Source organism: Drosophila miranda, chromosome 3 (assembly GCF_003369915.1).
Source record: "Drosophila miranda strain MSH22 chromosome 3, D.miranda_PacBio2.1, whole genome shotgun sequence".
Classification (NCBI taxonomy): Eukaryota; Metazoa; Arthropoda; class Insecta; order Diptera; family Drosophilidae; genus Drosophila; species Drosophila miranda.
The window spans coordinates 18,782,090-18,803,506 of NC_046676.1; the positions used below are offsets into that span (position 1 = coordinate 18,782,090).

A 21,417-nucleotide genomic window follows, 5' to 3' on the forward strand; every position below is an offset into this window, starting at 1 on the left:
TAGCATTCCAATAGCGCAACAGACAGTCGCCGATTGCAGCGAAGCCATAACCTGTCAAATGCAATGGACAATCAAATTGAATGGGCCTATCAATGAGTTTTGTACAATTTTCCAAGAATTAATACTTTTGATACCCTAGTCATTGGTGATAAAGAAATGTGACTGGTTACTGTTAGCCAAGGGAAAGAGAGAAAGAGAGAGAGGCAGAGCAATCTCTGGATCGGTTGAGCTTTCCTGGCGATTGACATAGAGACCTCTGCTGGTGACCTATAATTTATTAATTGTCAAATAATCACACAATTTTCTTGTATTCTAAAACTACATGGCATCGCGCTGTCGATCAGCTTGAACATTGTATTACTTTTTAAATTTAAATGCATTCGAGACAAAACTTAAACTGACACCAAAGTAGATGATTATTTTGGGCGCCACAATTCACACACAGGGGGCGACTGCACTGCTGGCGGGGGACACTTAAAATCCAACGAGAATTGACGTAAATTTCCAACGCTCAAATTGACACGCACATCGTCCCTATCATGACCGAGCACCGGCGGCAGGATGCCGCAGAAGAACTGCGCGTAGCTCAGGTGGAACAGCTGCGGTGCTTTGAATTCGCTCTCAAATGCATAGGGACGATATTCGAAGTTCTGGGAGTTGTGGTTCGGCCCAAAAAACGTATCGTAGGCTAGCTGGAGGCCATTGAGATCGGCCAGACGTTCCTTTAGCGACACTGCTGGCGTCCGGGCAGCGCATTTGACGGCGTTCTGGAAGACCTTCGTCTCGCGAATCTGCAATCCCACAGGCGACTCATTGCCATCGGCATCGAAGAGAATGCCCTCCTGCTCGAAGGCATGGGTCAGCTCATGGGCCAGGACACCGCCCATCAAGCTGAACTGGAAGATATGGTGCTGGCGGCTATCGAAGAGGGGCCACTGCAGAAAGATCAGGGGCACAGTGATCGTGTTCCGCTCGTTCTCGTAGAAGGGGGAGGTACGGGCCTTGACCACATCATCATTGACATAGTAGCGATGCAGGTCCAATCGGGAGTGTGGCAGCCGGAGAGCATCGTGCTGGAGTCGGGTGCGCAGACTCAAGGCCTCGAGGATATTCCCCAGAAAGAGGGAGTCCGAGAAATTGGCACTTTCATAGTGGCTGTCGTAGAAGGCATGTGACGTCTCCTCTGGAAGATTCCCCACTCGCAGCTTCATAGCCCCCAGCTTTTTCATCACATAAGATAGTTGTTCTGAACTTAGCTGCAGGCGATTGGCATTCAAGTAACTGCCGAACATAATCTTGAGGCTATCGAAGATCAACAGCAGCTGTTTGGTGTCCAACAAATCCCTGTGCCTGTACACATAGCGTTTATACAGGTAGTTCATGCCCAAGGGGAGCAGGGCCCGCATGTGGTGAATGCATGTCTTGGGGTTGCGCCTGGCTGGTGCCGACTGCTTCAGCAGAACGGTGAAACGCAATCGGAGATAAAGATTAATGGTGCTTTTACTGGTATTACTCAAAAGCTGGCCAAGCTCCCGCAAGTAATCCACATCGCTGACCTCGAAAAGCACCCCCTCCAGATGCCCCGACAGCAGCTCATGAAAGTAACCTTGCCAATTGATTTTTGGTATGTGCTGCGTGAGATCGGCCAAGGACCAGGACTGTACCAGAGGCTCCTCTTGGCGGTGCTTGGCTTCCAGTTGCCGCAGCTGATCCACCAGCCTGGAGATTCCTTCTACGCTTCCAGAGTGATTGCGTTGAAGGACCTGCAGGGCACGTCGCTCGCTGTAGTTGTTACTGAGAGCGGGCATCTTGAGCTGCACCACCGGACGCAGCGAATCGTTGGTTTCGACATCTACGCGCTCGTCAAAGAACACCGCATTCAATCCGTGTCTACGGAACTTAGCCGTTTCGAGCGCCCAATCGTTGGGCTCCAGCGAATGGACATCTGCCTCTGACCAGTCTATCTCTGGATCCTTGGTGCAGGCCTTGTAATAGGCTCGCATCTGGGCCAACAGTCGCTCCGCTGGTTCTTCATTCAATTCCAAAGCACTCTCGATGAGCTCTCCCTCACTCTCCATGAACTCCACCATGGCCTGGGCGTACAGATCCTCCACCAGCTGGAAGTTATCCACATATTTGGTGCCGTTAGCTGCTGAATAGTTACCGCAGGCATAGTTCCAGAAATTCCTGCAGGGATCTTCAGATCCGTTGAGGTTCTTATGTATCTGGAGAGCCGTGAGCATGTTTATGTCCACAAACGCTTGGATGGGAGCCAATTCCAGCAGAAGGAAGGAACACAGCAGATTCCAGCACCATTTCATGTTGTTCACTCGCTTGCCACTGAAATGTGTTTGAGAATTGAAGCTTATCTCCATGCTCGGCTGACCATGACTAAAGCATGCCAGACGGCTTTATCTGTGCTGCTGTGGGGGTAACGCCCAGCTGGAGCTTGGACCAGGGCTGGAATGGATATATCGCTAAATACAAACAACTAAAGCCTTAGGCCTGATCGATGCAAATTTGCAGTGGAAAAACCCGCTTTCTGATTACATTAATCCGAGCTTAACGTTTATTGAATATGTTCGTTAATTACAAGCAACGTTTTAGTTCACAATCTTCAAACCGTAGCCAAGGCAATAGAAACAGTTCGCGGTATAAAACAGATCATCGTTTTGGGGGTATTCAGAGACAGCCTCTGGGACTACCCCCCAACCATTTGACTAAGCTTCAGGCCTACACTTAACCAACTACTTAACCGACTTGTATGATTTATGGTGTTCACTTCTTGAACTTTTTGCCTTTGCCTCCTCTCGGATTGGGATTTGCTCCCGTCTTTGACTTCTTCAGCTGTCCGATCTGCTTGGACTTCTGCTTCAGATTGTTCTGCCTTTTGATGGGTTTGCCCTCCAGCACGGGCACATCGTCAGCGTCGATACGCGAGGCCTTGGCCAGTTTGGCGTTTGCTTTGGCACTTGCTGCTGGCTGATTGACTTGGGCCTTCTTGTCCTTTGGCTGGAACCTTTTCGTTTCGGGCTTGGGTGCTGCTGGAGACTGCTTTCCAGGAGACGCTTTGCCATTGGACTGAGACGGGAACTTCTTACCGGCTTCCGGTTTGGATGGTTTTCCCTTCCCATTGGCCTGCGCTGCCTTGAACTGGGGCTCCTGCTTCTTTTGGGCCTTCGGTAGTCCGTTCTTCTCTAGGGGCTTCTCCTTCTTTTGGATTTTCGGTGTTCTGTTCTTCTCAAGGCGCTTCTCCTTCTTTTGGCCCGTCGGTGCACCGGTCGCCTCCTGGGGCTTCTCGTTCTTTTGAGCTTTCGGTGTACCGTTCGACTCTTGGGGTTGCTCTGGCTTTGGGGTCTTGGCCACCTTGACGGGCTTCTCGAATACCTTGGCCACATACTTCTTTTTGTTCGCCTCGAGCTTCTTTTTCTTCAGATCTAGGTCAATATCTGTAAAGCTTGGCTTGCCGGCCCGCTTGCCCAGCAGCTTGCGAGGAGCCTTTTCCGCATCCGCATTTTCTTCTGCATCCTCAGCCGCTCCCTTAGCTTCCGCTGCTTCAGTTGTGGTCTCGCCCTCGATGGGTTCATCGAGCTGCTTCTCGTCCTCCTCCTGCTGCTCCTTGGTTATGGGTATCGTGTTGGAGAACTTCTTCAGCTTGGCCACATAGAAGCCGTCCATGTTGTGGGTGTGTGGATAATAGCGCTTGGTCAGATTCAAGCTGGGATGGAACCGATGCTGCCGGAACTTGGTGAAGCCCTCAACGCCAAAGTCAAGTCCAGTGGGAACCAGCTTAACGTTGCGCTTCTTCAGCGCATAGTCGATGACCCACTCGTTTTCCTCGGGCAGCACAGAGCAGGTGGAGTACACAATGATGCCACCGGTCGATGATTTGGCATCCACACAGTCGATGGCGGTGAGGAGAAGCTTGCGCTGAAGATTGTAGCAGCGTTGCACGTCCACATCCGATTTCGTCGTCTTCACACTGGGATCCTTGGACACGACACCAGTTCCAGTGCAGGGGGCATCCAGCAGGATACGATCGAAGCCGGTCATTATTTTACGGAACTTGGTGCCGTCCTCGCAGCTCACGACAGAATTTACAACTCCCAGCCGATGGAAGTTGGCCACAACGGCCTTGATGCGATCCCTGTTGGAATCGTTGGCGAAAAGCACGCCAGAGTTCTTCATGGCGGCCGCAATGTGGGAGCCCTTCCCGCCCGGAGCAGAGCACATGTCCAAAATGCGTTCGTTCTCCTGCGGGGCCAGCGCCATCACAGGCAGCATCGAGGAGGCGCCCTGGATCATATAATAACCGCCCAGATACTCCGGAGTGGCACCCAGCGGCACCTGAGAGTTGAAGATTACCAAGCCCTCTTTGGTCCACTTGCCCAGGGGATCCAGATTAACGCCACGATTGATCAGGGCGCCGGCCAGCTGCCGGCGGCGTATTTTCAGCGTATTCGTACGGATTGTTAGCGGACGGGCCACCTAGAAGGAAGGATAAATTGGTTAAACTCCATTCCAGTCTCCTGCGATGATGGTTACTCACCTCTGATGATTCTAGGTATTCCATGAGCTCGCTCAGAGGGAACATATCCATAAGCTTTTCCATAAGGAAATCATTGTAGCTATAGTACAGACAAAGATCCTGTCGCAGCCGATCGATGTACTCGCTGCGTGAGCGATCAGCCTGACGGTATTTCTTAAAGTCGGACAGGACCAGGGTGACGTCCTTGATGCGCTGCTGCACGTCCTGTAAGGTGATTTCTTTCTCGGCCTCCTCCTCTTCGGTCGGCAGCTGAAACACATCCTGATGATCCACTGTCATTTGCATTTCCTCTTCTGCCTCCTTGGCTTCTTTGGCCTCGCGTTTCTTCAGCTTCTTATTGGCGCGTTCAATGGGAAGCTTGTCATCGTCATCATCATCCTCGTCGTCGTCCTCATCATCATCGCTACCACTACCTTCTTGGGCACCTTCATCACCGGATATATCAAAGTCGTCATCAGAGTTGGCCTCATCATCATCGTCGGACAGATCTGCCAGCTTGCCAACTTTAGCATCATCTTCATCGGAATCTTCTTCAATCTCCTGCTCGTCGTCATCTACGTCTTCAGCCGATTCCGCGTCTGAGTCATCTTCCTGACCACTTTCCGCCTCCAACTCAGCGTCAGAGTCCTCCTCCAACTCCTCCTCCGAATCTGGCTCCGGCTGTGGCAGCTTTTTCAATTTCTGCTGCTTCTTCGGCTTTAGCCAATCGTCATTTTCATCTGTGAAGCCCTTGGTAGCAGAAGCCTTTTGTGGTTTGCCGGCTGGTACAAGCTGTGGAACCTCCTCGTCTGAGGATGCCTCTTGAGGCTCCACCTCATCCTCGGGCTCGCTGTCGCTGTTGTATTTCTTTTGTCGTTGAGCCAGCTGCTTTTGCTGCCCCTTTGCACGCTTCTCCTGTATCTTAGCCTTTTGCACAACCTTCTTCTGCTCACGCTTGCCGACACGCTGCTTCTGGCGGTGAGACAGCTTCTTATCCTCCTCTTCCTGGGGAGCTGCACGATACAATTCTTCAAATAAGCAAACTCTTCAGCGGGGCATTTCAACATTACTTACCAAAAGACTGCTTGCGGAATACCGGTGCGCCCTGTTTGCGCGCCTTGCGGCCAGGTCCCTTCTTCGGTTTGTCATCGAACTCAGCCTTGCGACCCATACTTTTAACTAAATTTCTTTAATTTTTGAGCAGAAACAAATTAAAAACGTGAGCACTTTGATTTTGCTCCACGTGCGCCGCTCAAAAGACAGCGAGTACTTTGCAACACTACAACAGAGCGAACCGACACTGTTCGTGCTGCCAGCTATAAAACTGCTAGAAGCCGTGAAATATTTTGAATACAAATATGTATATGGATAGAAAGAGTCTATTTACAACTACAAAGTGTAATTTAAAATTAAATAGCATGATATTAATTAAATCGGCAATTACTCGTTAATACTGTAAGCTAGTTAGCTTAATCTAGCTATTCGATTGTAGCGGAAAGAGCCAGATTAGGAAAACAGCCGTCTCAGCACTGGCAGGTAATTAGCAGTCGGTATCGGGATGTTGGCTGAAGAAAAACAAACTAATCGTGAAAATGCCGAAAACTGCAATTTTTTAGCATAATTAAAGGATCTTGTGCACGCACCATGGACATTGCCACAATTGACCTGAGCGTGGAAGCGCTCATTGGCTCGTTGCTGGCTCTGGGCGTGCTCTTTGCGTTCTGTCGCAGCATTCTGGCCGAAGATGTTGTCATTAGCATATTATCGGGGAAGTCACGTCATAGCTGGAAATCAATAAAAATCATCGAGCAGGTGCGTGTGCTCACTTGTTGCCAGCACCCCTCTGCACACATCCACGAGCACTGACAATTTCTCTCAATCGCAGGCCTGCTTCTGTAATGTATGCGAGATTTTGATGACACCCTCGGCAGGACTCTTCTGCGACTGCTGCGGCCTATGCACGCACGCAACGCCGGTATGCCAGCGCCAGGCGGACAGAGGATATCGATGCAAGGATAAATGGTTGCGCAACGAGACCTCCGTTCGGCATCTATGGGTCCACGGCAATCTGCCGATGGGAATCAACTGCTCTGCCTGTGGTGATGAAGTGGATCATCATGCTAGCACTGATCCGGGACTGTATGGATGGCGCTGTGCCTGGTGCCAGCGCTGCTACCACGATGACTGCTACAAGGAAATCAATGTCAAGGACGAGTGTGACTTTGGCGAGTTTAAGGACATGATTTTTCCGCCCTACAGCTTTGTTGCCGCCCGCACTCGGGACTCAATGCGCCTGCATCTGGCCAGTATAACACCGCCCGATATAGATAACTGGGAGCCTTTGATTGTGATAGCCAACACAAAGTCTGGCAGCAGTACAGGTGCCGATGTTTTGTCCCTGCTGCGTGGCTACCTGCATCCTATGCAGGTCATGGAGCTAGGCTCCCGCGGACCCCAGGACGCTCTGCAGTGGGCAGCAAAGGCTAGTCCCCGCCCCTGTCGCATACTGGTGGCCGGCGGAGATGGGACCATTGGCTGGGTGATGAACACCATCTACGCTTTGAATATAAAGCCCCAGCCCTCGGTAGCCATCATGCCGCTGGGCACTGGCAACGATTTGTCGCGAGTGCTTGGCTGGGGAGCGGAGCCACCCACTGTTCTCGACCCGGTACAGATCCTGCGCAACATTCGACGCGCCCGCTCCATCAATCTGGATCGTTATGACCTGCAAATCGAGAAGCTACACTATCGACTGCCCATTCAAAGACATCCCACAAAGACCATACACGTGTATAACTACTTCAGCGTGGGTGTGGACGCGTACATCACCTACAACTTCCACAAGACGCGCGAATCTCGTTTTTATCTTCTCAGCAGCCGCATTTTCAATAAGGTAGCTTTCAAAGAAGTGACCAGGTTCAAGACATATCAAGACATCAACCCATACTTTGCAGCTGCTGTACTTTACATTTGGAACGCAGCAGGTCATGCAACCGGGCTGCGAACGAATTGAGGAAAAACTCACCTTGTACCTGGACAACAAACCGATCCAACTGCCGGAACTGCAGGCGCTGGTCTTTCTCAACATAGACTCCTGGGGCGCCGGCTGCAAGTTGTGTGAGCTGAGCAACTCCAATGGCGATACGCGAATTGTCAACTCTATATCCGATGGAGTGATGGAAGTGTTTGGCATCGTCTCGTCCTTTCACATTGCCCAGCTGCAGTGTAACATAAGCAAACCAGTGAGGATTGGCCAAGCCAAGCAGATTAGGGTAAGTGTTCTGTGTTCTTATGGGGAACTCTGTGTTTCATTCTTCGCTCTCAGTTGCAAGTGAAGGAAACCGTACCGATGCAGGCAGATGGAGAACCCTGGATGCAGAGTCCGGCCGACATACGATTGCAGGCACGCAGCCAGGCTCGTGTCCTCAAGCTGGATCCAATCTCCACCTAATATTTGACCCCCAGACTAATCCACATTGTGCCAGTCACCGTAATCTCCCCTAACGTACTTATATATTTAATATATTTACTTAACTCGAAACCGCATTCTATTTAACTTTCGAATTGTTTTAAGTTGAAAAGTTGCAATCGCATTTGAAAGCGCTCCTAATGCTAGTCCCAAAATAAACAGGAATTGTGTCAGAAAGAATTTCACTTTATTCTTGATTAATAATGCTTTTAAATGTTGACTGGTGTAGCATGCAGTCGCTTGATGCATGCATAACAGCTGGGTCTGTAGTTATCGAAAGGGCGGGTAAGCAACGAAATCATAGTTTCTGCGGCGCGTGGAGAGCTATCTAGAGCATGGTGAGCTCCATGATGGCATTGACTATGTCGTTGCTGTTGTTCTTCAGCGCCTTGATGGCCTTCGCTCGCGTCGTGTTCGCCTGCGTTATGACCAGCTCAATGTCCTTCTCATCGACGCCAGTGTCGTCGACCTCCTCCTCATCTTCCTCGGCAATCGGAGCCACCGATGTGGTAGCACCAACGCTGTCGACGGCGCCGGCAGCCTCTGGGGCCTTGAACTTCTCGGCGGCGGCGACCTGAGCCTGCTGGGAAAGATCCTCAATCTTGGCCTCACCGAACACGATGTAGGTGTCGCTGTGGGGATTCTTGTAAACATCCGGGTTGTTGATCACGAACAGGATGTTCTTCGACTTGCGGATGGTTACACGGTTGACTCCATGGATCTGCTTCAGGCCCAGCTTGAGCATGATCTTCCTCGCCTTCTTCTCGCCGCGAGACTGCTTGGCCTTGGACACCAGATCGATGGGCAAGCCAGTGGCTCCGCCACCCAGCTGGGTGGTGCCTGCGCCAGTCTCCTCCAAGCCGGGCATGCCATCGGAGTCGCTGTCGCTGCCGTCATCCTCAACGCGTACATCCTCGACCTTGGCCTCGGCGGAGGTGGAGGGAGCCTCGTTCTTGATTTCAGTGAGTTCTGGCATTTTTATCTGTAAGCAACCAAATTATTCATCTATTAGTGTTGTATCATTAAACTAATCACTTTAACTAATGTCTAGCCCAGCATCTGGTGCCGGCAGAAAAGAGGCAAGAAAACCCCCAGTTGGGGGTCATTATCAGTGCTGGTCATTGATTTTTCTTTGAATATTTAAACGTATAAGCAGCCAGCCAAGCAAAAAATAATTCTATGTATTGATAGTTATTACTGCTGGCTATAGTATTTTGCATGCAAATATTGTCTTTACAACGTGATGGTTTCTTAAATTACAGAATTATTTACCTTTGGAAAAAGTGCAGGAAATGAAAAGAGATGGGGCAATCGAAGATCGGAGTTATCGATAAAATATACTGAAAATACCCCACAAAATTAAAAATATACCGTAAATATACTGACGAACTCAAGTTCTATTAAACATATTCCTCGATTTTGATATTCCGTGGAATATTACTAGCTAGATAGAACCCTCAGCCATGGCCACATAGTTTTATTCGATTAATGAATCAATGGTCTTTTTTACTGGCTTGTTTTAAATACTTGACTTGTTTTCCTGCTGCGGCGATTGCTTTGATTGTTTTTGCCTAAATTTTGGTTCAACAAAATACTGATGAAAAACCGAACTTAGCACACTTAAGCCCACTATCTTTAAATAGTTCAACGACTTGAGGTAAATGGCGGAAAATAATTGTGTTTGCAAGTTATTCTCGTAGATCCGTCCTATCCTTCCTATATACTTAAAAAAACGACGATATCTTTCACCTAATCTTCGCTAAAACTATTTAATTTTCATTATTTTCGGTGGAATATTAAAATACCCCCTTGGACTACAATGGGCTAATCATTATCCATCTAGGTTTGCAAACCGAATTTCTCGATTTTGATATTCCGTGGAATATTAATGGCTATAAAGAACAATTAGCCATGCCTACATAGTTTTATCCTATTAACGAACCTATTTTCTACTTGACTGGTATATTTTAAACACTTGCATTTTTTGGACTTTGCCTAAAAACGGTTTTAGCGAAAAAGGTCAACCACAATTCCACTAAACTAATGTTTGTAAATGGTAACTACATTCTAACTACACAGTTGCTACATATGAAATACATTTGTATGTAATCGAAGGCGACAAAGTCAGTGTGACCGCGGATTAATTGATAAAATATACGGCATCTGGCCACACAACGTTCAGCATGTGCGATTCCTTTGTTTTTGTTTTTTTATGAGCTATGGATGAGTTGGATGCCCAAAAAACTTGGACGGACGAGGAACGTCTGGAGCTGGCTGCCAAGCTAGATGCCGAGCTGGATGCCTTCATCGATGGTCTGGAGAAAAAGCGGTATGAGGAGGGCTGGCCCGAGGATCGATGGCAGGAGGAAATGGACAAGCACCCGTTCTTCATGAAGAAGGCGCCACAACCTGGCGATGATGTCCATCCCATGTTCGAGGGCCTGCAGAAGCTCAAGTACGATCCCGAGGAGAATACACGCGACGAGCTTGCTCTCAATTACAAAGAAGACGGAAACTTCTATATGAAGCACAAGAAATTCCGCATGGCCGTGTACAGCTTCACCGAGGGCATCAAGTCGAAGTCTGACAATCCCGATGTATTGGCCGTACTGTATAATAATCGCTCAGCGGCCCACTATTTCATCAAGAACTACAGATCCTCCTTGAGCGATGCTCAACGAGCCTTATTCTTCAAGCCGGACTACACAAAGGCCCGCTGGAGGGCAGCCCAATGTGCTTATGAGCTGGATAAGTTTGATGTGTGCACGCAGATGTGCGAGGAACTGCTGGAGGTGGATATCGACCACAAGGAGGCCAAGGACCTGCTGCACAAGAACAAGATGAAGAAGGTGACTGCGATGATAATTCCCGATGTTCGCCATATAAGCTCTGGTTTTTCTTTCAGCTGGAAACGGAACGAAATCAGCGGAAAGAGGCTGCCGAGTCCAAGCGTCGTCTGACCCGATTCCACAAGCTTCGGGACGCCATTGAGCAGCGTGCCATCAAATTCGACGATCAAAAGGTAGGAAAAAAGGCCAACATTACCGAGGAGTTGCTGCGTCCCAAGTTCCTGCCACTAGAGGACCACCCAGTGCACCTCGACGACAATGGCAGCACTCTAATCTGGCCTGCGGCCTTCTCCTACCCAGAGTTCCTCTTCAGCGATTTTCAGCAGCAGCTGCCGGAGACCGCTACCATGATGGATTGCCTTACGACGCTATTTGCCGAGCCACTGCCCTGCGACAAGTCGCATAACTACCGAATGGGAAATGTGAATGTGTACTACGAGAACCGCAAAGCGGCCTGTGTCCACAAGGTGGAACCCGAGAGATCGCTAAGCGAAATTATCAATGAGAAGGGCTTCTTTGTCTCTGGAGGAGCTCTGCTCTTCTATGTGGTACCGAAGGATACGCGGGTTGAGCAGGAGTTTTTAAATGAGCAACGACGGCCAATGGTCTACAGTTGAGGCTATGACGAAATAAAGGGTTCCACTATTGACACATTAAACAAATATTTTGTTCTCCCTACTCTGACTCGAGCCAGATTCCATTAAAATTTTTTTTTCGGTTGTAGCAAATACTTTTTATTAAGCTTACATCTTAGTCACGGTACAATTGAGCGTTGGTGGGGCTATATAAGCATTTATTAAATAGGACTAACCAGTTTTTGATATGTTATGCGAAGCTAAAAAGCGTAGTTCCAGCCACACACCGCCCCCAAATATCTGGGAAGGCGCGAGCCGAGTGTAATATTACATTATATAATTAGGTTAGAATATAATTAAAACTTGTTCAACTAAATTTGGTTATCTTTTCAACAACGAGGAGCCTAAATGAGTCAACAATATCGGATTTTGTATAATTCGTATAAAAGCGTTTCTGTAAATTTTCCTTAATTGAGCATATTCGTATGTATGTATAAATTGTAGAGTAGACAATCAATTCACAACAGTAATACTAGGAGCGCTCCTTAAATGGAACTGGATATGATTCGTTAGAGTACTTATGACAAAGCTGGATCAACATATAAGGCTATACTATATAGACTAAGTGCAACGTTGGAAAGCGTATTACATACATGGATAAAATAATATTAAGCTGATGATATCAGCTTCTCATCAAAACAACACAAAGCTGCAGAGATCACAATCACAAGATAACCTATAACATAAATTAAGCGATACTTTAAACAATTAAAAGGTGTGTGCTTCCACTGTGACATAAGTAGATGTTACTGCGAAAGCATTCCTTGCTAAAATTAACTTAACTGCAGAGTTCCTACGGCTGCGGCGATGGCGAATTCCTCTGCAAGACGTTGTTCAGACGCATTTTCAGCGGCGAAAAGTCTATTCTCTTGAAACGAGGCAGCGAGGCAAACTTTTTCATGCTGCCCCCAGACGGCTGCAGTCCATGGGACGTAGCCACCGACTGAGTCATGGGCTGATGGGCCACAGGCTTGGTCTTGCTCGGAGAATTTCCAAATTTTGCCAGCGTGGCATACTTCTGGAGCAATCGAGTTGCCTGCTCGGCCGCCTGATAGTGGCTCTCGTACTCATCCTCCAGTTTGGGCTGGACTATGCCCCCCTTCATGGTGGGGTATCTTGGCTGTCCCGGGGATTTATCCTCAGTGGACTGACCGTCATCGAACTTGAAATCAATATTCTTGAGCATTGTTAAGTGTAAGAGCTCCTCCTCTATTCCTTCCATATTATTGTTGTTGTGATTGTTGCTGTTTGTGCTATTGGGGCGCTTGACCGGATGAGTCACGGCATAGACTCCCTCGGAGATCTTGTGGGCGGCAGTCTTCTTCGTTGAGATTTTAGTCTTGGTGGATAATGATGATGATGATGTTGCTGTTGCCGATGCGTTGTTGGCCTTCTGACGCTGTTCGTTGATTTGCTGTGGCGACGATATATAAAGATTCTCCTTGCGTTCGCGACGCAACTTGGAACTAACAAGGTGCCTCAGGCTTGGGCCATGTTCGGTGGGACTTCGTCGCTTGGATTTAAGAGTATCGCAACTGTTTGGATAGTACGAGGGAACCTTGTCGTCTACGCTTATAATGGACTTCCTGGGCGTCTGGTAGTAGTCCTCCTCCTCCTCCTCCTGATAGCTGTGCTTCTCTTTAGGTGTTCCCTTTTGCGGCAAGGCTGGCAAAGGAGATTCGGTGGGTGTGCTGGTGCTGAGGCCAATGCCTAGAGGTTGGGTCTCTAGCTCCTGGGCGGCCTTGACAGCCAAGAGATTCTCATACAAATGCTCGGCAAAACCGGACGCAGCTGCTGCTGTGGTGCTGTTCAAGGAGCTGCCATGCATGGCCTCGTAGATGTCACTCTCATTGGCAGCCGGAGCTACCAATGTCTTGGTGGGTTGGTCCTCCGTGTTACAGCTGCTGGTGGAAGAGCAATAGGAGCCCGTGGAATATCCAGACGAGGTGGAGGCAGTGCTTCCAGCTGGCTGCGGCAGCACCTCCTTCTCTATAATTTTCACGATAGGCGCCATCACACAGTATCCGGTGAGATCGTCCACCATAATCTTATTTTTCTTCACACGATTGCTGTGCGGCACTGCACCATGGGATCCGATCAGATTAATGGTTGATGTATTACATGCGGAAAAGTTAAAGTTATTCGGCAGTTGCTCAGATACATTTAAGCTCTCTAGGGAGCCGGATTTGCTCAAGTGTCTCGTGATCTGTGCGACCAACTGATCCCGTGAGATTGGTTCAATGGCCGAGTCATCCAGACTGATGTTCAGCTCAACGCTAGACTCGTGGCTTTGCGTGAAAATATCCTCCCCAAAGGTGTCCAGAAAGTTGAGCTTCGAAAGGTCGGGACTTGAGAAGCTATTCCGCTGGGATTTGCTCAGCTGGGAAGTGCGCTTCAAGGGCAGAGCCACCTCTGGAGTCGGCGCATTTTCGTAGAGGGGCAACTGGTCGTCCTTCGGCTGCTGGACGGGTTCACTAACACTGCCGGAGCGTTTCTGGCGCGTACTCCCGAAGAGGTTGTCCAGCATGTTCTTGTATTTCTTCTTCTTGGCTAGCTCCACTTCGGGGTTGGTGCAGGATCGCGGAATATCGCCCAAAGGAGAGCACTCAAATGTGTTTATGCGTTTACGATATGGGTGCGTTGGTAGGGGAGGTGGCGAAGGCGTCTCCATAACAGCTGGCTTCATCTCCTCATATATGCCCGAGGCAATGGAGGCGCGCGATATTCGGCTTCCGTCAAAGATTTCCTCATAGATCTGCGAGACACGCGCCGAGAAATGGCTGATGTCCAAAGCATCTGGCAGATTTGGCAGTGGACCCAAGGCACCAGGACCCCTGCTCAATCGGCGCTGCTCCAGGAAAACCTGTCTGTACAGCTCCAGATTCTTAATGGACTTCTTCATCCACTTCATGTGGCGACGACAGGACAACTCAGTTTCCAAGGCAAAGTAAATGAAGCATTCGCGCCGATTTTGGGTCCAAAACAGCCCGTACGAGTGCTGCTTGGTCCGTGAGGTGGCCAAGCTCATGCTGACGCCGGGCACATTCACCGAGACACTCAGCGCTTTGGAAGATGCTGGCGGCTCTTCATTGTCCGCAGATCCCTGAAATGTGAGGCGAAGGAAGCAGGGCACACATTTGATGGCTTCGATTTTCACTTGGCATCGAGTCCACGTCTTATAGCGCAGCGCCATTGCGCGCTTATCGTGTGTATCCAACTTGACGTCCATACACATGGAAATCTCGTTGTGGTCCATCTTTGCCACCAGTAAAATGTTCTGTGCTATGGGCGCAGGATGCTGTTGTGTGGGTGGGTGTGCGTCGAGTGGAAATAAAAAGGTGAACGATTTAATTACGCTATTAGCAGATTTTACATCTTTTTTTTTCGATGGGTGGAGTCCAGTGTGACCGCGGACGTAACGATAAAATATACTGTCCGACCCTCACAAATATACCAAAATATACCGTCTCATTTTAAAAATATACCGTAAATATACTGAAGAATTCAAGTTCTATATTCCTCGATTTGTGTATATTACTAGCTGTATAGAACATTTAGCCATGCCCACATAATTTTATACGATTTATGAATAAATTTTCTACTTGATTGGCTTGATTTAAATAATTGCTTTTATTGGATTTCTATATAACGTTGAAAATGAAATTAATAGATTGATGAAATTGACAAAATGAAATAACATTATATACCGTAAATATACCGTCGGTTCAATTTTGAACTAAAAAATACCAGAAATATTTCAGTCGATAGTATCGATGGCCGAACTGCTTTCTTCTTCAAATCGGTTAAGGCTCTCGTTTTCGCTCTATGTGGGCAGGGCTGAGGAATTTAGTTAGTCAGCATTATTAAACGGAATATCAAAATTTAGCAATAGGAACGGTTTGATTCGCTACCGGTATATTTTGGTATATTTTATATATATTGGTATATTTTATCGATAAGTCCGATATCAACTGTTCAGCATTTTTGGCGGCCATTACAACGTGAAATTTTGTGGAAAAAATTAATGCGTAAACAAAACGGCGAGCAAATAAAACGTTCGCTTAACCATTGATAAATACGAATAACGAACAGCATTGAAGATGTCTACGGGAGCTGCAAGAGTCTACATCCAAGTCGAAAGCGAGGCCGAGCAGCAGGAGCATCTGAAGCAACAACGCAAGACACTGAAGCCGCTGCACGGCAACGTCAACGATAAGGAGAATCTGTCGGGACGCGCCTCCATCGTGGATCAACTGAGTCGCTTGAAGGCCGGCGTCCCAATTACGCCCAGTACCAAATACGGCAAACGCAAATGCGTGGACACGGCAGCAGCTGCAACATCGACTAAGGATGCCGATACACAAACTGAGGCTCAGGAGGAGCCGCAAAACGACGCCGACAAACCCATCACAGCAGACGATCTCACCAGTGAGTGTGAGCCCGGGGAGAACTATTACAAATTGTTGGCTGAACAGCGGCGGGTTGCCTTGGAGGACTCGCTGACAGAGAACCGACATCTGCATGAACGCATCGAGGGGCTGGAGGAGGAGGTGGATACGATGCGGCAGGAACTAGACGAGGTAAAGAATCTGGTGGAGGTGCTCAAGGAAATTTGTGACGAGTACACCAGCGAGTTGGAGGAGGAGGAGACTGAAGCCGCTCAGAACTAATTGCCTGCCCATGCTGCTACCATGTGCACATGTTTTGTTTATTTAAAATTATACAATTAGTTGTAGTTAACGAATTCCTTCATTTTATAATTTACCCATGTATGTTCCCTAACCCAACGGACTGGTCTCAGTGAAAGCCAGCAATATATTTACCTGTTAATTGCCAGTTATGATGTTCCCAATAAAACGTATTTCCTAATCTGAACCGCTGTTGATTGTAACAATTGCCAAATAAATGAATATTTTAAAGTTTATTCAATAGGAAAATACATATACATAGAGTAAACCTATGTGCTCCTATTTCAGCCAATCACTGATGATTTCCTCGCTGTCGAAGTTATCCACATCGAACTGAGAGGGGAGATAAGTTGCTAATGATTGGGCAATTACATTTGGACACAGCTGTACTTACTTCAACAGCCTCCTGGTAGGTGGGCACGCTACCACTGACGTCCACATCGTTTACCACAGCATTCCTGTAAGCAGCATCCGCCTCTGCTGCTGCTTTGCGTATGGCTGCCTCAGAGTCGTTCGCCTCGGCCACATGAGGCTCCTTAATGGACGGTGGCTCATTCTTCTGTGCATGAGCACCCTCTACCTTGCCGTGGGCTGATTTTAAGTGCTGGCGCAGCGCATAAATACGCGAGTACTCCGCCCCGCATTCACTACACGAGAATTTTCCACCAGCAAGCACCTTGACAGGGTCTTTATTTTCAGACGAAACAAGCACCAGGGTACTTTTGCTGGCTGGATCATTCTTGTGGGTTTTCATGTGATTGTTGACTGCGTATAGCGAGGAAAAGGGACGGTTGCAAACCTCACACTCGAAAGGCTTGGTGTGCGAATTCTTATGAGCGTTCAGCTGCACCGATGTGCTGAAGGACTTTGAGCACATCTCACAGGAAAACTGGCGCTCCGCGTCATGGATGTGGAGGTGATGTACGTAATTTGACTGCAATTTAAAGCTACATGGAAAGGATAATTATTATTTATGATTTTTATTGTATTCTGTTGACTCACCGCTTGTTGCAGACAATGCACACGTAGGGACGAATGTCTGTGTGGGAGCGCAAATGCAGGGTGAGGGAGTATGAGACACGAAACCTTTTGCCACACGCCTCGCAGGCGTAGGGCTTCTCTCCTGTGTGAACACGTTCGTGTTTCACCTTTTCGAATGGGCGATAGAATACCTTGCCGCAGTATTGGCATGGAAATTCCGGTCTACTTTTGTCGACGGGATCTTTTTTCGACAATGAAGTAGAAGGCTCCGCTTGTTTCTTCTCATGCATCTTCAAATGCATCCGGTAGTTGGTGGAGTTTTTGAACTGGCGATTGCAAGTGCCGCACACTAACTTGCTCGGGGCTTCAGTATGCATCTTCTGGTGAATCGTCTTGAGGCCGTAATCAAATCTGAAAGAGGATAGCACTGTGAGGAGGGCAGCCGTTTTTGGCTTATCTGAGCACCTACTCTCTTTGACAGATCTCGCAGAAAAACAAATCCAGTCCGCTATATTCCTGATGGGCGCCCACAGGAAGGGCATCCTGAATTCGCTTGAGCTTGGGCTCGTCGTGTATGCGCATATGGAACTTGAGACTCTTTTGCGTGTTGAAAACGGTATTACAAATTTGGCAATTAAATTTTGGGCAATCTCCGTCGGCAGTAGCTCTTGCAACTTTGCGTCGGGTGGGCTGCCTGGGCATGCTCGCATTTTGGCTGGCTACATTGCCCGCCCCTTCTGGTGGGCACACATGATTTTCGGCACTGCTGTGGCTCTCGTATATGATGTGGCAATCAAAGCAAAAGTAACGTTCCGACTCTGCATCGACCTGCTGTGGGTCATCTATCACGTCCCAAAGCGGCACATCTGCTTCCACTATTTCCTCTTCCTCAACCAAATTAGTCTCCTCAGTTTGGAATTCATCCCTGCCTATGCCGCTGAGGCAGGAGCCACTACGATGGTCCTCCTCGTATGCCTCTTCGTTCTCGTACACATTTCCACAAAAATTGCAATACACGCACTCCTGGGAAGGCATGTTGTCGTCCACGTGCATGGTAGTATCGGTAGATGGGTCCCCACCTTCGATGGAGGCTGAATGGGAGGAGAATTTCACTGTACTGTGAGTGCCATCAATCTCTGGCAGTCTATACTCTTATACTCACACGACATGGCTTTAATTGGCGCAATTAGTTTATTTACTAAAAACAAACATATAGTTTACCTAGTGGACCTATCGACCTATCGACCTATCGTTTTCTGTCCACGATCAGAAATCATATTCCTCGATTTTGATATTCGATTTGATATTACTCGCTAGCTAGGACCCTCAGCGCTGAACACATAATTTTATACGGTTGATGAATCAATTTTCTACTTAACTGGCTTATTTTTATTACTTGCTTTTATTGAATTTTGGTTAAGAAAAGGTTTTAGCGAAAAAGATCAAACAATAAAACGTAAGGGAAAAATCGTTCCAATTGTTCAATTTCTTTATTCCGTTGAATAATGCTGCCTAACTAAAACCATTAGCTCTGCCCACATAATTTTAGGCCATTAATGAATACATTTTCTACCTGATTGACTACTTTTAAGTACTCTGTTTTATTGTATAGTGTAGAAAACAAGGTTTAAGCAAAAAAGGTCAACAAAAAAACAGTGCCAACGTAAGTGGTGTGAAATGTCCCGTCAACCGGAGTGTGGGCACAGGTATACCCTATTTCGTTGATATATATGAAGAAACTGTTTTTCCAAGCTGTTATGTTTTGGACATATTAATGCATATGATTGGGGTCTTGTAAATATATCTCGATCCCGATACCCATTCTTGGTTTCTGTAAGAAGACCAAAACCTTCAACATATCGTTGAAATAGCTTTGAAACAGAAACTGACTAGTTTTGGCCTTTATTGGTGCATTAGATGACAAACATTTTCTCAGTTCTATAACATCCATTTCCCAGGGTATGCAAAATGTTGCTCAATCCGCGCAATGTTGTGGAACAATGCTGCTCGATTTCACGGCACATGAGTCTGGCCCATACAAATTAAATGTTGCCAGCAACATAACACGTAAGAAAACGTAAGTGAGTGTGGAATGTAAGGGACATTGTTGAGGGGAAAAAGGACATTGTGGCAAGGAAAAATCCAAAAAAAGTCCCACCAAACTTGAGCGCCAAATCCAATTGAGATGGCAGTGCTTCGATAAGTCGCGACAGCTGATCAAAATTGAAATCAATGCTGTTATTGATTATTTTAACATTTTTAAAATATACCGAAAAATACCAAAAAATACTTGAAAATATTCTTCGTTTTAATCTTCCGTGGAATATTACTAGCAAGATTGAACTCTCAGCCCTGCCCACATAATTTTATACGATTGATGAATCGATTTTCTACTTGATTGACTTGATAACGTTGAAAATTGACCAAATGTACCATTATATACCGATATACCGTAAATATACCGTCGGTTCAATTTTTACCTCAAATGGTACATGATTACTACATGAAATGTTGCAGAGTATGTAGATATTACAACCATAGGTCGCGGGCAAAATTCTAAAATATAATCGGAATTCAATTTACTTTTATTTGCTATTTATTTTCTACAATTTAAAACCACTCGAGTTTAGTTTGTTTGCTTCTTGATATGTACCTGGAACATGAAAATCATTTATGAGGCTTAATAAAACACTGGATATTTCTATTTCCGCCTTCAGCCTGGGGGTAGAACAAAAAAATCAGAAATTATGTCAACTCTTGCTAAGCATTAAGCATGCGAATGCGGCAGAGCTACAGACGTCATGTCTGATTTGGATCTGGCGAGTCGCCTTCTGAATGCCAACTCGGATCAAGTGAGCACTGGCTGGCTACTTTAGGAGCGATCATGAATAAAAGTTGGGCAGAATTACGACTAGGAAAACCCTGCCCTGCCGCATAATTGTGAATTCAACTTACACATGGGGAATTCTTCCGACGATGCAGCAACAACAAGCACATGGAATGCCGCCACCTGCCACCTTCCGCCTGGCGACGGCTTGCAGAGGAGCCTCGATCAGTCGAATGAAATTTGAATAAAAGCTCGCACAGATCGAGCAGCAAGTGGTGCATGCCAATGAGCTTCGGTGGCCGCGCATCACTCACAATAAATAGATGTCGACATTCTGTGCCCTCCACACTCACAATGGATCCACTCAAGAGCTATCTGCTGCTCCTGACCACGGCCGTCTGTCTGACGGTCTGTGTCCTGGCCACGCCCACTCTCAGCAAGTCCAAAGCAGTCGCCCTGAAGCCGATCAACCTTCCGGATCCAAGCCAACTCCTATCCACTCTGTCATCCAAGCTTGTCAAGCCGAAGCCCGCCTTTATTTCGGATCCTAAGCAGCTTCTGGAGGGCCTATCTTCCAAATTTGTTAAGCCAAAGCCCGTTTTTGTGAAGCCCGTGATTGTCAAGCCCGTCGTTGTGGTCAAGCCGGTGCTTGTCGGTGGTGCCGGCGGAAGTGGACACGGACATGGTCATGGACACGGACATCATGGAAAAAATAAGTTTACAAGCTAATTACAATTTTAGAAATTTATAATTAAGAAGATTTCGAACTCCGAATAAAGTAAGATTTAAATATAAAAGTGTCGCGGCTATAAGTTATGTACTTTGACGGGTATGCAAGATAAAAAAAAACTATATTTAGAAACAACAATTCAATTCAATATAATCTATTTGAACAGAATCAGCTCTAAGAATCCGACCTGGATTCAGTCGTTCAGTTGGCTTGAAAAGTGAGAGGGAGAAAACCTTCGAAGGATTTCAATAAGCGCATCTCGATGTGCATAATGATGGGTCCTAATGAGTGCCTTTGTGAGCAAATTGAAAGGCGTTGCTGAGAGCAGGCTGCTGTGAAGTCGAACCATCCTGTCGCCCACAGGACGTATGCGCAATTGCAATTGAATGGCAATGTTCCTCGAACGGAGGAAGGACAGCGCTCGGCAGGCGACGCACATTAATACACAGCTGCGGGCCAAGTGGCGATACGAGTGGAAGCGCATTTTAATCAACGTAATCATAATCATATGACCAAAACAGACATTTGGCCACAAATACTCAGAGATGTAACCCCATAATTTATACAGTTTTCTTTTCTTGTCGCTTTGCGTTGTCTTGGGGCCGTTGTAATCAGCAGCAGAGTCGGCCAATACTAACCGCGTATTATGCAAAACCCAACAACCAACCCCCAACCCCCAACCCCAACCCACGACCCCAAACCAAAACGTA

The 21,417-nt window shown here is 47.3% G+C and overlaps 9 protein-coding genes across 10 annotated transcripts; 4 read left to right on the forward strand and 5 right to left on the reverse strand.

Annotated features, from left to right (window-relative positions):
• Window positions 1-257: 257 nt before the first annotated feature.
• Window positions 258-2,390, reverse strand: LOC108159589 (endothelin-converting enzyme 1). Its single transcript, XM_017293040.2, has one exon. The coding sequence runs from the start codon at window positions 2,373-2,375 to the stop codon at window positions 417-419; it is 1,959 nt and encodes a 652-aa protein (XP_017148529.1). The 5' UTR covers window positions 2,376-2,390; the 3' UTR covers window positions 258-416.
• A 149-nt stretch (window positions 2,391-2,539) lies between these two features.
• LOC108159588 (25S rRNA (cytosine-C(5))-methyltransferase nop2) lies at window positions 2,540-5,798 on the reverse strand. The gene is made up of 3 exons (XM_017293039.2): window positions 5,603-5,798; window positions 4,550-5,541; window positions 2,540-4,488 (listed from the first exon to the last, which is right to left on the reverse strand). The coding sequence occupies exons 1-3, from the start codon at window positions 5,697-5,699 to the stop codon at window positions 2,779-2,781; spliced, it is 2,799 nt and encodes a 932-aa protein (XP_017148528.1). The 5' UTR covers window positions 5,700-5,798; the 3' UTR covers window positions 2,540-2,778.
• A 262-nt stretch (window positions 5,799-6,060) lies between these two features.
• On the forward strand, window positions 6,061-8,283 carry LOC117188004 (diacylglycerol kinase epsilon-like). Its single transcript, XM_033391117.1, has 4 exons — window positions 6,061-6,340; window positions 6,414-7,421; window positions 7,483-7,800; window positions 7,854-8,283. The coding sequence occupies exons 1-4, from the start codon at window positions 6,173-6,175 to the stop codon at window positions 7,977-7,979; spliced, it is 1,620 nt and encodes a 539-aa protein (XP_033247008.1). The 5' UTR covers window positions 6,061-6,172; the 3' UTR covers window positions 7,980-8,283.
• LOC108159591 (nascent polypeptide-associated complex subunit alpha) lies at window positions 8,168-9,357 on the reverse strand. Of its 2 annotated transcripts, none has more exons than XM_017293042.2 (2): window positions 9,270-9,357; window positions 8,168-8,979 (listed from the first exon to the last, which is right to left on the reverse strand). In XM_017293042.2, exon 2 carries the CDS (start codon window positions 8,971-8,973, stop codon window positions 8,326-8,328), a length of 648 nt encoding a protein of 215 aa, XP_017148531.1. In that variant the 5' UTR covers window positions 8,974-8,979; window positions 9,270-9,357; the 3' UTR covers window positions 8,168-8,325. The 2 variants fall into 2 exon arrangements, with proteins under 2 accessions (XP_017148531.1, XP_017148532.1); XM_017293043.1 differs by lacking the exon at window positions 9,270-9,357 and adding an exon at window positions 9,235-9,258.
• An 807-nt stretch (window positions 9,358-10,164) lies between these two features.
• On the forward strand, window positions 10,165-11,843 carry LOC108159919 (DNA polymerase interacting tetratricopeptide repeat-containing, protein of 47 kDa). The gene is made up of 2 exons (XM_017293555.2): window positions 10,165-10,846; window positions 10,903-11,843. The coding sequence occupies exons 1-2, from the start codon at window positions 10,217-10,219 to the stop codon at window positions 11,461-11,463; spliced, it is 1,191 nt and encodes a 396-aa protein (XP_017149044.1). The 5' UTR covers window positions 10,165-10,216; the 3' UTR covers window positions 11,464-11,843.
• On the reverse strand, window positions 11,749-14,897 carry LOC108159918. Its single transcript, XM_017293554.2, has one exon. It carries the CDS (start codon window positions 14,735-14,737, stop codon window positions 12,275-12,277), a length of 2,463 nt encoding a protein of 820 aa, XP_017149043.1. The 5' UTR covers window positions 14,738-14,897; the 3' UTR covers window positions 11,749-12,274.
• A 547-nt stretch (window positions 14,898-15,444) lies between these two features.
• Window positions 15,445-16,356, forward strand: LOC108160364 (geminin). The gene has a single exon (XM_017294335.2). It carries the CDS (start codon window positions 15,582-15,584, stop codon window positions 16,149-16,151), a length of 570 nt encoding a protein of 189 aa, XP_017149824.1. The 5' UTR covers window positions 15,445-15,581; the 3' UTR covers window positions 16,152-16,356.
• A 27-nt stretch (window positions 16,357-16,383) lies between these two features.
• On the reverse strand, window positions 16,384-18,423 carry LOC108160363 (zinc finger protein 227). The gene is made up of 5 exons (XM_017294334.2): window positions 18,313-18,423; window positions 17,620-18,241; window positions 17,172-17,561; window positions 16,564-17,116; window positions 16,384-16,502 (listed from the first exon to the last, which is right to left on the reverse strand). The coding sequence occupies exons 1-5, from the start codon at window positions 18,317-18,319 to the stop codon at window positions 16,449-16,451; spliced, it is 1,626 nt and encodes a 541-aa protein (XP_017149823.1). The 5' UTR covers window positions 18,320-18,423; the 3' UTR covers window positions 16,384-16,448.
• A 1,908-nt stretch (window positions 18,424-20,331) lies between these two features.
• On the forward strand, window positions 20,332-20,706 carry LOC108158032 (chorion protein S38). The gene has a single exon (XM_017290176.1). The coding sequence runs from the start codon at window positions 20,332-20,334 to the stop codon at window positions 20,704-20,706; it is 375 nt and encodes a 124-aa protein (XP_017145665.1).
• The last annotated feature ends 711 nt before the right edge of the window (window positions 20,707-21,417 follow it).

What these genes read in the sequence shown, in the direction of transcription:
- LOC108158032 (XM_017290176.1), top strand. Translation starts at nt 20,332, where the DNA reads ATGGATCCACTCAAGAGCTATCTGCTGCTCCTGACCACGGCCGTCTGT.
- LOC108159591 (XM_017293042.2), bottom strand. Translation starts at nt 8,973, where the DNA reads ATGCCAGAACTCACTGAAATCAAGAACGAGGCTCCCTCCACCTCCGCC.
- LOC108160363 (XM_017294334.2), bottom strand. An exon ending in TGCGAGATCTGTCAAAGAGA is followed by an intron (nt 17,562 to 17,619) that starts GTAGGTGCTCAG and finishes ATCCTCTTTCAG; the next exon opens with ATTTGATTACGGCCTCAAGA. An exon ending in TGCATTGTCTGCAACAAGCG is followed by an intron (nt 17,117 to 17,171) that starts GTGAGTCAACAG and finishes CTTTCCATGTAG; the next exon opens with CTTTAAATTGCAGTCAAATT.
- LOC108160364 (XM_017294335.2), top strand. Translation starts at nt 15,582, where the DNA reads ATGTCTACGGGAGCTGCAAGAGTCTACATCCAAGTCGAAAGCGAGGCC.
- LOC108159589 (XM_017293040.2), bottom strand. Translation starts at nt 2,375, where the DNA reads ATGGAGATAAGCTTCAATTCTCAAACACATTTCAGTGGCAAGCGAGTG.
- LOC108159919 (XM_017293555.2), top strand. Translation starts at nt 10,217, where the DNA reads ATGGATGAGTTGGATGCCCAAAAAACTTGGACGGACGAGGAACGTCTG. An exon ending in ACAAGAACAAGATGAAGAAG is followed by an intron (nt 10,847 to 10,902) that starts GTGACTGCGATG and finishes TTTTTCTTTCAG; the next exon opens with CTGGAAACGGAACGAAATCA.
- LOC108159588 (XM_017293039.2), bottom strand. Translation starts at nt 5,699, where the DNA reads ATGGGTCGCAAGGCTGAGTTCGATGACAAACCGAAGAAGGGACCTGGC. An exon ending in ATTCCGCAAGCAGTCTTTTG is followed by an intron (nt 5,542 to 5,602) that starts GTAAGTAATGTT and finishes TGTATCGTGCAG; the next exon opens with CTCCCCAGGAAGAGGAGGAT. An exon ending in AATACCTAGAATCATCAGAG is followed by an intron (nt 4,489 to 4,549) that starts GTGAGTAACCAT and finishes CCTTCCTTCTAG; the next exon opens with GTGGCCCGTCCGCTAACAAT.
- LOC108159918 (XM_017293554.2), bottom strand. Translation starts at nt 14,737, where the DNA reads ATGGACCACAACGAGATTTCCATGTGTATGGACGTCAAGTTGGATACA.
- LOC117188004 (XM_033391117.1), top strand. Translation starts at nt 6,173, where the DNA reads ATGGACATTGCCACAATTGACCTGAGCGTGGAAGCGCTCATTGGCTCG. An exon ending in CAATAAAAATCATCGAGCAG is followed by an intron (nt 6,341 to 6,413) that starts GTGCGTGTGCTC and finishes TCTCAATCGCAG; the next exon opens with GCCTGCTTCTGTAATGTATG. An exon ending in GCCAAGCCAAGCAGATTAGG is followed by an intron (nt 7,801 to 7,853) that starts GTAAGTGTTCTG and finishes CTTCGCTCTCAG; the next exon opens with TTGCAAGTGAAGGAAACCGT.